This window comes from Propithecus coquereli, unplaced genomic scaffold (genome assembly GCF_000956105.1).
Source record: "Propithecus coquereli isolate 6110/MARCELLA unplaced genomic scaffold, Pcoq_1.0 Scaffold18, whole genome shotgun sequence".
Lineage (NCBI taxonomy): Eukaryota > Metazoa > Chordata > Mammalia > Primates > Indriidae > Propithecus > Propithecus coquereli.
In genome coordinates, this window is record NW_012142745.1 from 11,293,139 (window position 1) to 11,310,374 (window position 17,236).

Here is a 17,236-nt window from a genome sequence, read left to right on the forward strand (position 1 = left end):
TCGTAGAGCTATACCATTATTTAAACATTCTTCTATTAACTTGACATTTAGGCTTTTTCCCATTTTGGACCATTGTAAATGATGTTACGATGACTATCTTTGTTTATACAATTTTGCTCAAATTTCCAACTACTTTCTTAGGACAATCTCCCAAAAGGGGTATTACAAAGTCAAAAGATTTTAAGGTTCATGACCCATGTTGTCTAACTGCTTTCCAGAAAAATGAACCAATTTTCACGTCTGTCATGGATATAGGTGCCCATTTCACTTCAAGGGGTATATTTTCAATGCAATTTGAAATTATTTTAATTCATCACAATATCTTAATATCAGTAGCTGCCAAATATAATCATAAGGCTAATAGAGGGATCTCACACAATATTTATATTTCTGGCATGGCTTTGGGCCGTAATGAGTCCAGATGGATTCTCAGTCAACTTTTCCTTAACTGTCATCATTTCATTCCTTCCTTTCTGTCCTCTTAATCTGGCTGGTGATTAAAATTGGCTGGCAAGTTCTAGTTGTGACGTCAAATCTATGCCAATCCTCTGCCACAGCAAACCTACATCAGCAAACATATTGGCTGGAAACTTTTCATCTCTCATCAAACTAGCTTAAATAATAGTTTCCTCTGACTTACTTCACCAGAATAGTACAATCTGAGGGTTGAGCGCACCTCCCACGACAGGATACACCAAACGGACCTTCCAAGAAAGGACTGGTCCTGCCCACAGGGACATGGTCACTACTTGAAACCCTAACTTCTCTCAAGTAATTCCTGGATGTCTAAACTGGCACTCAATCCTGCCCACCCCAGACTTACCTGAAGCAATCGACAGATGGGCCAGTGGCATTTGTGCGTCTTTGAAGTTTTGTAGCCTCAGCTACATTAAGCAGGTCACTCTCCTCTCATTTAATTATAGAAATTTACGGAGCGGAAGAAGAGTTTCCCCAGCATTGATCTGAAGACTGAGCTGCAGTTAAATGTGGGTTGTTGTATCAGCCAGACACATCCTCTCAGAACCACCTTTGGGTTCCCGGGATCCTATGTCCATAGTTTGTAGGAGATGGTAGGCTTGATTCTCTTCAAGACCGTGGCCCTCTAGGCAGCAGGGTGAACCCTTTATTAAATATCATGTTTCTAACACTATGACCTTTAACAGCACATGCGAGGATTTAATCTACAAGACTGGTTCCTGGGAGACATAAGAAAACACATATCACCTGAGCGCATATTTGAGATAAACTCAAGAATCTAAGTGTAACACCCAGCACTTTCAGCCCATGGTACCTGTAGTCCTGTTCGCCACCTGATGGCCACACCCCTCCTTGGCCCTGGGCAAAAGGTGTCTTTTTCTACGCAGGGAGTTAGTTGGTTTCTACCAAAGCCATTGAGCAGGTGGCTTTGGTAGAGCTATGGCTTCCTAATGATGCAAAAGTTTAGACATATTTCTCCTGTTAAAACTCATTTAAACATATGCAAAGTTTAAAACCATTTAAAAATGTGTTTCTGCACACAATTTATTTTAGCCAAGAGAAAAAAAGCGAGACGAGAGCATTCACATCGGCATACTAGAAAGCACTGGAGATGTAACCTGGCAGGACATCAAGTCAGAAAAAAAATGTGTTGAACTCAGATTGAATGCAGAGGAAATACCACCACCTACCAGTGTGAAAATCCCTTGGCGCTTCCTGCATTCTAAAAGCATATACACACGCATGCATATTCCCTTTAATGGGGGCAGGGAGGGGGCAGACGCCACACCACCAGTGGCTCCGAGGAAAGAATGGAAGAGCCCCCACACCACTGCGACGCACGTAACCTTCAAAGCAACCGTGGAGAACCTAAAAGCCAGCCTTCCATCACAGAGCCAACGTCACTAAGCCCCAGGAAGGTTAGGTGGTTTGTCCAGGGTTCTGCTGTGAGCTCTGACTGAGCCCAGCCTCTGGGGGCCCCATCTAGAACCCTCTCTAGCATACAACACTAGCACAGGAGGCTGGTACTAGTTACAAGTTTGTTCTTCTGTTCAAATGCATGATTCCTAAATGCAACAAACTTTGGCAAGTGAAATTTGAGTAATTATATTTGAAGGCTACAGTTTTTTCCCTTCAGTGGGTAACTGTAGTCTCAGAATATTTACAAGTAAATCTTCCAAATGATCCACCCAAGTGTTAAAGTTTCTTCTCCACTCTCAGATATCAATTAAGTCAGCAGTCCACAACCTTTTTGGCACCAGGGACCAGTTTCATGGAAGACAATTTTTCCATGGACCTGGGGAGGTGGGTGTGGTTTCGGGATGATTCCAGCACATTACATTCAGCTCCACCTCAGATCATCAGGCATTAGATTCTCATAAGGAGCGCATGCGCAGTTTACAGTAGGGTTCGCGCTCCTATGAGAATCTAATACTGCCACTAATCTGACAGGAGGCGGAGCTTATGTGGTGATGCGAGCGACGGGGAGTGGCTGTAAATACAGAGGAAGCTTCACTCACCCGCCGCTCACCTCCTGCTGTGTGGCCCAGTTGCTAACAGGCCACGGACCATACCAGTGCTCAGCCCAGGGTTTGGGGACCTCATAACTAAGTAGTCAACAGTGCATCCCACTAACTCCAGTAATTTCCCCAAAGAAACATACTCAAGGCAAGTATGTGTTATGTTTATTAGGCATTTGTCAAGTTCTATAGAAAATAATGCACAGAGGCAATTACCAGGCAAAACTCAACTGATCTGATCTCGGCAACATCAGAAATACCTCACTTTCTCTCCAGCAACAACAACTGAAATGTGGAGCACAACAGAGTAACCGATTCAATCTCGAGTCTTGAGGGACATCATTACAAGTCGTGTATGTTTCAGCAAAATGCTTCATTTGTACTATAAAATCGGGCCTTGTGACGTGTCTACATTCCATAATTAGAGGCCAGAACTGTACTCATCAATGGGAATAGTGAACCACAAATCACACATTCAGGACTTAGCTTGAAGATAACTGACCTCCCACTATAATGATTCTCATTTAAATTTAGCACAAGGGTGACAGAGGCAACAACAAAAGTCATTGTCACTAATCTATTCCAGTGACCCCAATACAGCTCAATGAGTAAGAAAACAAACTTCTTTTCTAGTTGCTCATAGAGGGGACCCTACAAAAGAAACCAAGAAAAGTATATCTTAGATGCTATGTAGAAAATACATCAGATGGGCTGGGCACAGTGGCTCATGTCTGTAATCCCAGTACTTTGGGAGGCAGAGACAGGAGGATTGCTTGAGCCCAGGAATTTGAGAACAGCCTGGGCAATATAGTGAGATCCCTGTGTCTACAAAAAAATTTTTTAATTAGCCGGGCATGGTGGTCTGCACTCCTCCAGCCTAGGTGATAGAACGAGATCCCATCTCTTATAAAAAAAAAAAAAAGAGAAGAAGAGGAAGAAGAAGAAGAAGAAGAAATATATCAGATGTTTCCGCAAACATTTGAGTGCACCTCTCTCATGGACTGAAAGTTTGTGTCCCCAACTGCAAATTCATATGTTGAAATTCTAAATCCCAGTGTGATGGTATTAGGAGTGAGGTCTTTGGGAAGTAATTAGGCCATGAGGCTGAGGCCCTCATGAATAGGATTAGGGACCTTATAAAAGGGACCCCAGAGAGCTCTCTTGTTCTCTTTCTACTATGTGAGGACATAGCAAGGAGTCAGCAATCTACAACCTGAAAGAGGACCCTCACCAAAACCTGACCATCCCATGCTAGCATCCTGATCTCAGACTTCCAGCCTCCAGAACTTTGAGAAATAAATTTCTGTTGTGTTTGAGCCACCCAGTCTATGGTACTTTGTTAGAGTAGCCTGAACTAAAACAACCTCGTAGGCATTAAAGCAAAATGTACAGGGAATTTTTTTTTTTTTAATTTGGGAAACTCTTCCCTACAGAGATGGGAAGGTCCTGGTGGACAGAAAGGAGATGGCAACCGACAGGTCAAATCTTCCGTGTGCCTTAATGCACTATCATCCATGTGCCTTACCTGCATCATCATCGCCCTCACAGCAACCAGAAAAGATAACTTCCTAAGGCCCAGTTTAGAGATGAGAAAGATGAAGTTCAGAAGTGTTAAAAACTTGCTCAAGGACCTAGAGCCAGGATTCAAATCTTTGGGTCCAGTGAATAAAAGGGAGATCTCCCTCAGACTGGATAAATACAAAAACAGGACAATAACAGAAGTGCTAATTTGAATTTGATCATTGCCAAAAGTAAATGCTTTTCAGATAAGATTTATTTTTTTCTTGGAGCAGACCAATATTAGGGGAAGAAACCAAACCAAGCTCTCAACCAAGAAAGCAAAAGAAAGTAAGAATTTCAGAAATGGAAAGGGATCTTATTCTCATGGAAGGGAAAGGAATAATACAAAAACGTATTGTGACCTACATGAATAACCTGGGCCAGTGGTCGTCAGCCGTAGCTGCCTATTAGAATCACCTGAGGGTCTCCTTTGTTAATATTCTGCTCAGATACCACCCCCAAAGATTCGGATGTAATATGTCTGAGTAGGGTCCAGGAATTTGTATCTTCAGAGCTCACCTAGAGAATCTACTATGTTGCCAGGTTGAGAACCACTAATGGGAGGAAGGAACGCCGTTTTTTCTCTTTTTGCCTGTAAAGCAAAATATGTATTGCAGATGTCTACTTCAGAGTCTCGTGGAATGACAGAATCTTTGCTCTTCTACAATCTAGGTAGCTTTGGACAAGTCATTTAGCCTCCTTTACCCTGTTTTCCCATATACCTAGTAACAACAGTGTGCAGAGAAAATATTAAATTCATCTTGGTATGTACAATGCTAGGGTCTGGATGGAACAAAGTTTGATAAGGTGTTTGGGGGTTTTTTGGCTTAAACAACAGAAATTTATTTTCTCACAGTTTTGGAGGCTAGAAGTCCAAGATCAAGGTGCCAGCCAGGATGGTTTCTGGCGAGGCCTCTCTTCCTGGCTTGCAGACAGCCCCCTTCTCACTGTGTCCTCACATGGCAGAGAGAGTGAGAGAGCTCTGGTGTCTCTTCCTCTTCTTATAAGGACACCAGTCTTATCAGATTAGGGATCCAGCCTCATGACCTCATTTAACCTTAATCACCTTCCTAAAGGCCCTATCTCCCAATATAGTCACACGCGTTAGGGCTTCGATATGTGAATTTGGGTGGGTGGGTAGGGCACAATTCATCCATACAGCATGTCTTCAGTGGATGTGTGTTAAATTATTATTTTCTGGAATACTCCTATTTCTTTTCTTTTGTTTTTTTTTAATGTTTATTATTGAATTGAGTGAAGTTGCCACATTGAGTGCACCCAATCTCCCTTCCAGCTCTGTCACTCTGGGAGTTCTCATTCATTCATTCAGCACTAATACTAAGTTACTAACAATGCGCAGGTGCTGTCCCAAGGGCCTGGGTTACACCTGTGGAAAAACAAAGATCTCTGCTCTTGTGGAGCTTAAGATCCAGCAGGAGAAAGACAGACTATAAACAATGGGTCCAATTAAAGAGTAAATAATAAAGTATTAGAAGATGACAAATGTTACAGAAAAACAGAGCAGAGTAAGGAGGTTATATTCTTTCCACATATATGTGTTTATGTGTGTGTATGTTTGCAAATTTTGGAACCACTACTTTGTTTCTGACTGCAATTTTTGCTTATCATATTGCAATGTTAAATGTTATAATATGACCAAGTTTATTCTTAAAATAAGTTACATGACTTTTTTTTATTTCAGCATATTATGGGGGTACAAATGTTTAGGTTACATATATTGCCTTTGCCCTACCTGAGTCAGAGCTTCAAGCATATCCATCCCCCAGACAGTCTGCACTGCGCCGATTAAATGTGAATATCCTCCCCCTCCCACGTCCCGCCTGACACATCAATTTTAGCCTTTTGTTTCCTATAAAGTTGGACCTGGTTATTCAGACCAACCATTCTGCTGAGAACAACTAAAAAGCTGGGCAAGCATCGATTAAAGTACTCTGAAAGACATCCAGCATTTGGGGAAGCTTTTTCTCCAGGGGCATCTGAATTTTCCAGAAGAGGTTGCTAAAATCCTGAAAAGTTGAGAAGAGACAATAACAGCTTCACTGAACTAGGAAGACAAAAATTGGAGGTCAGGGCCTGCCCCAGAGTGGGAGCCTGGTAAACCTCCCCTCATTTGGGGTCGGGACCTCAAAGGGTAACAGTTTCCCATTAGGAATGAGCCAGAGCTGTGATGGAATAGAAATAAACCCAGTTACATGGGTAAGTAAATATAAAGCAACCAAATCTTCCCATGAAAAGGCAAAGATCATCCATCTGCATGAAATACAAAATTCCACTCCGTGCTATTTACAAGAGATGCACTTTAAATACAAGGACACAAAAAGACAGAAAGTAAAACAATTGGGAAAAAGGTTCTTTTTTTGAACGGCCACCCAAAGGAATTTCCGGGGTTGGCCCCTTACCCCAGGCTTGCCCATTGGGGGAGGCCATTGTCTTGGCCCCCCCTTTGTTTCGGGGTTGCCCTTGCGCCCCAATTCGTTCCGGCCGGACTTAATCTCAGGACTTTCCAGAGCAGCTGAAAATAGGAGCTCTCTCTCTCTGTTCCCCTTGGGCTGCTGGCAATAAGGACGATGTGAGCCTAGAGCTGTCGGGAGTCGCTGTCCAGAGTCTGAAAATGAAGTCAACACAGAGGAAAGTGGAGCTGAGAAACGGAGAGTCTCACGGCTCAGGTGGTGTGAGCTGAGTTCGAGACAATGCTGTGCCTACACTTTTCAGCCACATGAACCTACAGACTTCTTTTCTCGCTTAAGCTATTTGAATTGGGTTTTCTGTTTCTTGCAATCCACGGAGTTCTGACTAATACATACAAAGCGGAAGAACCCTGATCTGGCCTGGTCTTGAGACCCCTCTGGACTTCAACTTTCTCATCTTCAGGATGATAAAATTAGATGTCTGTTGATCACTAAAGTCCCTACCGGAGTGCTTAACGCATTCACATTTAAGACACAATATGTCTACATAATAAAAACTCAAACACATCATTGTATTTCTGGTCTATCCATATTCATTCAAACATACAGGTATCACACTCATTTCAAAATCAGTACTTCGATTGGCTTTTAGCTGTGGTTAACCAAATCGCTGAATCTTATGTCACAAGTGGTTATGCAAGTGCAAGTTAATGACCATTTTTAAAAACTCATTTTATCGTTAGAGGCTTTCTGTAACTTAAACTATAAAACCACACTTTTAACAAAGTTATTTCTGAAGGTACTAAGCAAAAGCATTAAGCCATGCAGAAAAATTGCTTCTGAATAAAGAAAGATGGTTTTATGAGTCTATCTTAAAACAGTGGCCTGCCCATCTAAGATGTCTTAGTTGCAAAAAAATAAAATGATACAATGATTATTGTTAATATTCCACCATTTCAATTCCTTTCAGAGTCTTCCACTGGATGGAATGTATTTGAGAACTGTGACCAGTATCTCGTATAAAGAATTTTTTTTATGTGTTACAGGCATAAGCAGACAGTTCTGATAATACAAGAAATTTAAGAAATATATATAACATTATATATAATAGAATGCATAATTTATATATAATATTATATATTTTAAAAATATAAGAAAGCCCTACATTTGTCCCCAGGGGATTCCAATCTCAGCCCATCTGCTGTGGGTGACTTGGGCAAGTCACCAAGAACCTCTGTCCATTCCAGTCTCATCATGTGTCAAGGAGAGGAAATGCCTCCTCCAAAGAAACGTAAGGATTAAAACACATAATATAAGGGGAGGAACCTTGCATATGGCCGTTCATATAAGTAACTGAACATTTAACTTGAATCTGAATGTCCATAAAAACTTGTATAATATTATATGAATCCCCACCCACGCCCACTCCCCACAGGAGTGTCTTCAGTGTTTGGAGTGTCTGGGCTTACATGTTTTGGTGGAGAGTGCTGGAAAGAGGGTCAGCAAATTCTAATCCTGTCTCTGATGTTTATCTCTTTGGCCTTCACTTTCTTCTGCCAAATTAGTGAACTGGCCGATACAATTTCCAGGATCTCTCTCATCTCTAAATATCTATAAACACATTTCCATTGTAGTCAGAACTCAGAAATTCCCAGTGGCAACGTGAGGTCCTTAGATTATTAACCTCGTATTGAAAACCAAAGCACTATCTCCTCCCTCTCCCAATATTCCATAAAACCAAACACTTTAGTGTCAGATTGTGAGTAGGACGGGCCTGGAAGACTCCAAGTCATGGGAATGGAGGGGTGGATGATAAGCAGAGGTCCACGCTGAGCCCTTGACCTGAGGATAAAATTGTTTTACGAGCTTCTCTGGGCCTCAAACTGTCCAGAGTTGTCAGAACTGCTCCCTGATGGTGATGTGTTTGTTTGTTTGTTTGGTGGTAGGGGCAGGGAGCTCTATGCATTAGGAGCCAAACTGAACCTACAGAACACCCAGTTCTCACACCTTGCTAAATCTTACTGCCCAAATCCTAATCCCTGGGGACATCAACAAGGTTCAGCTTATAGGAACCAAGTAGCCTGGTGGTGGTTGCTAAGCAACAAGTGATCTCCAGTCTTTTAGCCCTGCTTTGGCTCATCGGCGAGTCCAGGGGGTCCCACCTCCCAGCCCACTTGAATTTCTCATTTATACTGAGGTCATTAAAAACTAGTAACATGAGTGCTCAATATCAACCCACATGAGCTAGCTCCTTAACAAACAAGTGAACTAGGATGGTATTACAACCCACAGTTCTCCACGTGGCATATTGAATGTGCCTGATGGGTGCCAGGGCCTAGGAGAAGGGTATCTGAAGGTCACCCAACCAGATACCAAAGACCTTTCTCAAGCCCTGTGCAGCTGCGTAGGATCTGGGTGGCCTTGCTTAATTTTTTTCAACTTTCTGGCCTCAGCTTCCTCTTCAGTGAAATGAGGCAATTGGACCAATGACATCTAGGGCCACTTCTTCACAGTAGCTCAAGTGCCCCTGGCAAGCTCTCTGTTTCTCCCAAAGGAGCTCAGCAGACCGCAGGAATTAGCTCGAGGCATGACTCACTGGAGTGGAGGGCACTGCTGGGGGAGGGGGGCTGAGTCAGAGAACAGAGCTCTTCAGTGCACAGGCTTTCCCGGGAGGGAGCCACAGGGGGCTGGGCCCTTCCATGAAGAGACCAGGGACCTGGGACCACAGACAGGGCTGGAATGGAGCTTCTGGGACACTGTGTGCCTAGGCAAGGACAGTAGCAGGAACACATCAGTCTGGCATGTTGAGCAGAGGCTGCAAGTAACCATCCAGGGAGGATCCTGGGCCTCAGGTTGTGTAAGAAGATAACACAGATGGAAAACCATCTGGCAGTTCCTCAAAAAGGTAAATATAGGATACCATATGACCCAGCCATTCCACTCTTAAAGTTATACTCAAAAGAAGTGAAAACAGGGATTCAAACAAACACTTGTACGGGTATGTTCATAGCAGCTCTATTCACAATAGCCAGAGTGGAAGCAACTCACATGTCCACCAGTAGATGAACGCACAAGCAAAACATGGTGCACACGTACAATGGCATAGTATTCGGCCATAAAAAGGGAATGAAATACTGACACATGCTGCAGCACGGATGAATCTCAAAAGAAGCCAGACACAAAAGGTCATAAATTATATTATTCCATTTATATGAAATCTCAACAATAAGCAAATCCACAGAGACAGATGCAGATTTGGTGGTTGCTAGTGACTCGCAGGAGGGAGGAAGGAGGAGTAACTGCTTAATGGGTACAGCATTTTGGAATGACAAAAATGTTTTGGAACTAGATTGTGAACATACTAAATATCACCCAATTCTTCACTTTAAAATGGTTACTTTATATTACATGAATTTTACTTTAATAAATTTTTTTTACGTAACATAGATTCCATGGATACACCCTGAGTGGTTTATGATACAGAGAATAGGCTATATGGGATTATAAGAAACCACAGGATATTTTAGGACTCTTTACTGTCTGTCTACTTCAATAAAGACAACATCCATTGATGTTCCTTTCTATGCACTAAGCTTCTTTCTAATGCACTGTGGTCAGAGCCCTGAGACTAGAATACTAGAACTCTCCATGAAAGTGTGTTCCTTTACAGGTTTCTGGTTAGGAATTTACACCAAGAGGCAAGCAGCCCTTCATCTGGAAGACCCACAAAGGAAGCAGCTCTACCGGTGAGCCCGAACAAGAGCAAAGTCTCCCCTTCCTGGGAAAGAAGATGTGTCTCCGTCTGAGGGAGTTTGTAAGGATTGTATATAAAAATGAGGCAAGGAGATCCACTGAGCAGTCCCTGTCATCAGCAGCCATGTCCCCCGCTGTTCTCCATCTCCTGGACAACATTCTCAAGTCAACCACTTGTCCAAATACATGGGAGAAAGAACAAAGGAATCATAAGCATCCTACCAGGAAAGATCTAGGTTAGGAGAAATGCCTCTGACTTCCCCTAAATTGCCACAGGCTCTGCTTGCCTAAAAAAACACCCCTCTTCTAAGCACACAAAACATCTGTGGGGTCTGTGGAATGCAAGGGAAGCAAGGGAAACCTTGCATTAAGTCAACTTGTGATTTTTAAAAAGGTGTCGGCATCAGTTCTTTGGCATTACACCGTTATGGTTGAACATAGTAATAACATTTTTTTTCCTTAGGAAACAAAAAGAAGGGTGACTTTCCTTTGGTCAGTCTAGCTGCAAAATCCCCACCCTGCCCCATCCTACCCTCCCTCTGTAAAAGAAAAAAATAATAATATTAAATTTACTTCTCTCCAGCTGAGAGTTTATTTTGGGCCTCATAAAACTGCTAATATTAGTTCTCATTTCTCTGTCTTTCCTATTATCTCTCTCATTATAAGGCTTTTCTACAGAAATAAAAGAATTCCCTTTTGCAAAACCAAAAAAAAAAAAAACCAATGGCCAATTTTAAAGAGTGAAAATGAAGACAGAGGACCATAAGAATCCCTGGTCAGGAGAAATGAGGTTGTTCTCGAGGGAAAAGGAGCTAAAAATACAACATAGAGATTAAAGCATAAGGGGAATTTGCATTTTGCTGAATATTAGGCCAAGCCTTTTTCTACCCAAGTCTGGATAAAGAACACTTTTTGAAATCAGACCATTACACCATCAAGGACTTTTAAGAAATACTCTATTATCCAATAATGCCATTAAAATTAACTTGATGATTTTAACAAAATACTAAGGAACCTATGCCAATTATTACAGGAAAAATGTGCTGAGTAGTTCTTTTTTTAAAAAAGAAATGAAGAATCTTGATAAAACAGTTGCAGCATTCTAGGCTTGATAAAAAGTCAATACAAATTAAAAGTATTTAAATATGGTTTAGAAAATCTATGCCAACCCTTCTTAAAATAGGCATAAACTTGGGCTATATTTAATTGTATGTTCTAAAGAAATAATAGGATCAGCCCTATCAGTATAGATCTTGGCCAAAACAAAATTCTTCAAAAGCAAACTCTTGGCTCAAATCTAATAATTCTCAACATATTGTACAGTATGGTAACACTATCAAACACAAGAGCTCTAATTAAAATTTATCAACCACCCCATTGATGAGTTAGGCTAAATAAGAACCAAAAATTATAAGCTTCTAAAGAGCAAAGCAATAAGCATAAGCAAACTCAAAAGAAAAATGATAAATAAGGAAAAGATGTTTATAACACAAAGGACAAAGAGCTAATTTCCTTCATTAACAAAGGGCTATTACAAATCAATGAAAAAAAAGTACAACCCAAAAGGCAAATATAAGAACAGGTAATTCATAAGAAATGTTCTCCCTCTTTCATGATTTTTAAAATACAAAGAGAACCAATGAGATACCATGTTATAGCTATCAGTTAACACACACACACACACACAAACATACACACACAAACACACACAGAAAAGAAATTCAGAATATCAATATTGATAAAATGTGAGTGAGTGGGCATTTTCATATGCTGTTAGTAAATATTAAAATTTTTCCAACCATTTTGATTGGCAATTTTGCAATATTTATTGGAATGTGTAATGTATGCACATGGATATGCCATTATACACACAAAGACACACACACACACACACACGGGTAGTCAGTGGATGGAAACAATGTGCTCCAGTAAGGACTGAATACATAAATACTCACACAATGAAATACTATTCAACCATTAAAAAGAATGGGTTTGCTCTCTATTTTGAGACATGGAAAGATGTTCAAAATACAGGGTGTCCCAAAAGTCACCACACATAGGGAAAAAGGGGAAATTGTGGCTAAATGTACCTTGATTTACAAAATATTCATTACAAAATTTTTCCTTTGTATGGAGACTTTTGGGACACCCTGTAGATTAAGGGAAAAGTTGCATAGGATGATTTAGTCTTTATATAAAATCATTGCATGTACATGAATATTTACATAGGCTTCATATATGTTTATACATACAGAGAGGAAAACGTAAAGCTACACACCAAATGTAAACACTGACTAGTGTAGAGGGATGAGATTAGTAGGAGAGGTGAGGAAGGTAAGATACGGTTACCAACAGGCCTTTTTCGCCATATTTCCACAGGTTTTTAATGCGTTAGCAATTTGACAGTTACACTTAAAAGAACCCATGAAGATGTAAAACTATAAGCCGATTTCACATTTTAAATGCAAGTTAGTGAAATTTGCCTTATGTAATTGTTTGGCAAGAATTTAAAGTGCCATTGATGAACCCTTCAGAAAAAAACTGCGAATCAGAGCAGGGATTAGTCAGGCCTTTGGGGTAAGGTTGACAGAGTTAGCAAACTAAAAATACAGGACTCCCAGTTAAATTTGAATTTCAGATAAATGATGTGCAATATTTGGGACATATTTATACAAAAAAAAAATACTCACTGTTCATCTGAAATTGAAATTTAACTGAGCATCCTGCATTTTTTCTGGCAACCCTACTTTGGGGCCACTTCACGGTCCGAGGCTGGCTCCTGGTCCATGCCTTAGTCCATGCCCAGAGGTCCTGGCGTATTCAGCCAGCTTCTTCATCCTCCATTCCAGTGGTTCTTTTACAGGTGGGAGATTTTTTAAAGAATCTCATAAACTTATGAGCCATTGCCCAGGGGAACATAATATATAAAATTTGGCATCTCATGAGTATGTGATCATCCACATACTCTTGAAATCCATCCACAGAGCCCAGGTTAAGAATCCTAGTTCCACTTCAGTGTGAAACTAGGATTCTATTTTTTGGAATTCTTGTCATCTCAGTATGTGCTTGGGGAAACTGCATGTCTCCAGCTCCCCTCTCTATGCTATTTTTAAAAGCAAGTTCCAAAGGATCTAGAATAGTCAAAATAATTTGGCGGGGGTGGGGAGAGGGACAAATTTAGAGGACACACACAATCTGATTTCAAGACTTACTATAACTACAGTATTGTCAAGACTGTGAAATTGGCAAAATGATAGACACATAAATTCAATGAAATAAAGAGTCCAGAAATAGACACACACGTATGGCCAAATGATTTTCAACAAAGGTACAAAAATAATTCAGTGAAGATAGTCTTTTTAACAAATGTTTCTGGAATAATTAGATATCCATATGCAAGAAATAAACAAAAACTTCTCATAGGTTGCACCACATACAAGTACTATCTCAAAATAGGTCATATGAGACTGGGTGTGGTGTTCACAGCCTGTAATCCCAGCACTTTGGGGGCCGAGGCAGGAGGATCGCTTGAGCCCAGGAGTTTAAGGTTACAGTGGGCTACAATCATTCCACTGTACTCCAGCCTGGGCAACAGAGTAAGACTTCATTTCTAAAAAAAAAAATGGGTCATAGACCTAAATGTCAAACCTTAAACAATACATGAGCAAACACAGAAATTTTTGTGGCCTTGGTTAGGAAAAGATTTCTTAGATAGGACACAAGAAAGCACAAACCATAAAAGAAAAAAATTGATAAATAGGACTTTATCAATATTTTGAAAACCTGCCCTTTGAAAGATACCATTAAGAAAATGAAAAGACACAGATTGGGAAAAAATATTCACAAATCATATATCAAGTAAAGGATTTGTATCCAAAATGTGGAAAAAGCTCTCACGACTCATTTGAATAGATACTTCATCAAAACAGAGGCATGGATCGCAAACAGCACATGAAAAGATGTGCAACATCATTAATCATTATAAAAATGCAAATTAGAACCACAATGTGATATCACTACACACTTATTAGACTAGCTAAAATCTAAATCAACGATACACCACAGACTGACAAGAATGTAAGCAACTGGAACTCTCATTTATTGCTGACAGGAATGCAACAGTACAGCTCTTCTGGAAAACAGTTTGACAGCTTCTGATAAAGCTTAATATGCATTTGCCACGTGACCCAGCAATCCCAGTAAGTCCTGGTTACTTACTCAAGATAAATGAAAACATATGTCTACTTAAAGACTTATACATGAACATTTATGGCAGCTTTATTCATAATTACCAAAAACTGGAAACAAACCAGATGTCATCAATTAGTGAAAGGATAACAAATTGTGGTACATCCATACAATGGGATACTACTCAGCAATGACAAGAAACAAACACGAATCAATGAAACCACATGGATCAATCTCCAAAGCATTATGCTGAGTGGAAAAAGCACATGTGTGGTTTTATCTATATGACATTCTTGAGAAAGCAAAACTGTCGTGACAGACATCAGACCAGTGGTTGCCAGGGGCTGGGGCTGAGGGCAGAGTTTACAAAGGGACATAAGGAAATGCATGGGGTGATTGCCGTGGTAGTTATGCAACTATGTGTCAAAACTCAGAGAACTAGGCGGGAGGATCGCTTGAGCTCAGGAGTTTGAGACCAGCCTGAGCAAGAGGGAGACCTCGTCCCTACTAAAAATAGAAAAATTAGCTGGGCGTGGTGCACCTGTAGTCCCAGCTACTTGGGAGTCTGAGACAGGAGGATCGCTTGAGCCCAGGACTTTGAGGTTGCTGTGAGCTTCGATGATGCCACTGCACTCAATCCCAGGGAGACAGAGCGAGACTCTCGTCTCAAAGAAAAGAAAAAAAAAAACTCAGAGAACTGAATGCTAAGAAGAGTGAATTTTACTGTATGTAAATTATACCTTAATAAAAAATAGTAATAAAGTAAAAAGAGCCTGGAAATCCTTTGTGTCAGGAGCCACAGAGCAAGTGAATTTGAAGTTAGAGATTTTGGGTTTCTTTTCATTCTTCCTACAGTAAATCTTTCCTTTCTGAGGTAAGATACCTAGGACATATTTAGCATTTTTCCTGTCCTAATACATTCCATTTTGCTTGAAAATTAATCACGAGATTTTGCTCCAAATGACATATTGCAGAAATCTGACCTGAATTGGGGGGGGCGGGGGGTGGACACCAAGAGTCGGAAGAACTCGCCGTCCGGCCCTCGGCCCGTGTCACAGCCCATTGCTGTGGACTCCGTGCTCCAGGTTCCTCAGGGAAAAGAGGGACCAGGTATTTTTGCTTCTCTTGTGATTACTTCCCCCATAGAATGTTTTCCATAAAGGAGTTTCCATCTGCCTCCGAAAACCCAAAACTAATTACAAATGCTCCTTTACATCGACTACAAGGACCAGATAAGCACCGGCAGTGAAATTCTAAAGGACGTGCGTGCTTTCAGGAACTGTGAGCAAAGGATAGCAGGCGTGCGTCCCTTCCCAAGAGCCTTTCTTCTAAGTACACTGATTTCATTTCTCAAATCCTCACTCTTTTTCAAAAGCCCCATTCCTTTCCTTTCTCTTTAAGAAAGAAAAACCTTTACATCACACAAACCCAAAGCCTCCTACCCGAAACTAAAACTGCTGGAACTGGAACTGCGACCGCTGCCTCTGGCGCTCACTTTGGCCGTAAATCCTGGAGCAGGTGGAGGCAACAGCAGTAAAATAATAGTAATAACCCTACACTCGAAGCCACCATGCCCGGGCTCACGTCCTCAATCCTGTCACCGAGCTGTATGACCCCAGGTAAGTCTCCTTAGACATAACATGGAGCATCACATCCACGTCTATAAAAACAGCAGTTTGTGTTTATCGAGGGTCAACTCTGTGCCAGGGGCTTTACAAGCTACTTGCTTTCATCCTTCCAACCGTCCTATCGATGAACGAGGAAACGGGGTCAGGAAAGCTAATAAGCCTGGAGTAACTCAGCCAAGATTCACACCCGCGCCCGAGCCCCGGGGCAAGCATTTCTTTTCCCGGCTGCGCACACCTGCCTGGAAGTAGACTATAACCCCGGGGTCCAGACATACTGGCAAGGGCTGATGGAAAATGGAAAGGTAGTCTGCCCTGGGAGACTCTAGAGACTTAAGCAATTTGAAGATAAGGACCCTGTTTATCCTTCTGTCTGTCAGCCCCAGGCCTTGCCCTAGAGCCTGGGCCACAGACACCCATCAAGACGGGACAGACAGGTGGAGCTCGGTACTTCCACTCTTGCGTGAGGCGAGCGGAGCCGGAGACAAGACCAGAGGCCGAACTCGGGATCTGACAAGATGGCCGGGCTGCCCCGAAGGATCATCAAGGAAACCCAGCGTTTGCTGGCGGAACCCGTTCCTGGTATTAAGGCAGAACCAGATGAGAGCAACGCCCGTTATTTTCATGTGGTCATTGCTGGCCCCCAGGATTCCCCCTTTGAGGGAGGGACTTTTAAACTTGAACTATTCCTTCCAGAAGAATACCCAATGGCAGCTCCTAAAGTACGTTTCATGACCAAAATTTATCATCCTAATGTAGACAAGTTGGGAAGAATATGTTTAGATATTTTGAAAGATAAATGGTCCCCAGCACTGCAGATCCGCACAGTTCTGCTATCAATCCAGGCTTTGTTAAGTGCTCCCAATCCAGATGATCCGTTAGCAAATGATGTAGCGGAGCAGTGGAAGACCAATGAAGCCCAAGCCACAGAAACAGCTGGAGCATGGACTAGGCTATATGCCATGAATAATATTTAAATCGATCCGATCATCAAGTGTGCATCACTTCTCCCGTTCTGCCAAGACTTCTTCCTTTTTTGTTTGCATTTAATGGACACAGTCTTAGAAACATTACAGAATAAAAGCCCAGACATCTTCAATCCTTTGGTGATTAAATGCACATTAGCAAATCTATGTCTTGTCCTGATTCACTGTTGTAAAGCATGAGCAGAGGCTAGAAGTATCAT

General features: G+C 41.5%; 2 protein-coding genes across 2 annotated transcripts in view; one reads left to right on the forward strand and one right to left on the reverse strand.

Moving 5' to 3' along the window:
• The window catches only part of DNER (delta/notch-like EGF repeat containing), a 361,378-nt gene that overhangs the window by 335,270 nt on the left and 8,872 nt on the right, over positions 1-17,236 (reverse strand). The gene's annotated exons all lie outside the window — the stretch shown is intronic.
• On the forward strand, positions 16,493-17,183 carry UBE2N (ubiquitin-conjugating enzyme E2N). The gene has a single exon (XM_012642573.1). It carries the CDS (start codon positions 16,569-16,571, stop codon positions 17,025-17,027), a length of 459 nt encoding a protein of 152 aa, XP_012498027.1. The 5' UTR covers positions 16,493-16,568; the 3' UTR covers positions 17,028-17,183.

Excerpts from the sequence above, each read along its gene's own strand:
- UBE2N (XM_012642573.1), top strand. The coding sequence starts at position 16,569 with ATGGCCGGGCTGCCCCGAAGGATCATCAAGGAAACCCAGCGTTTGCTG.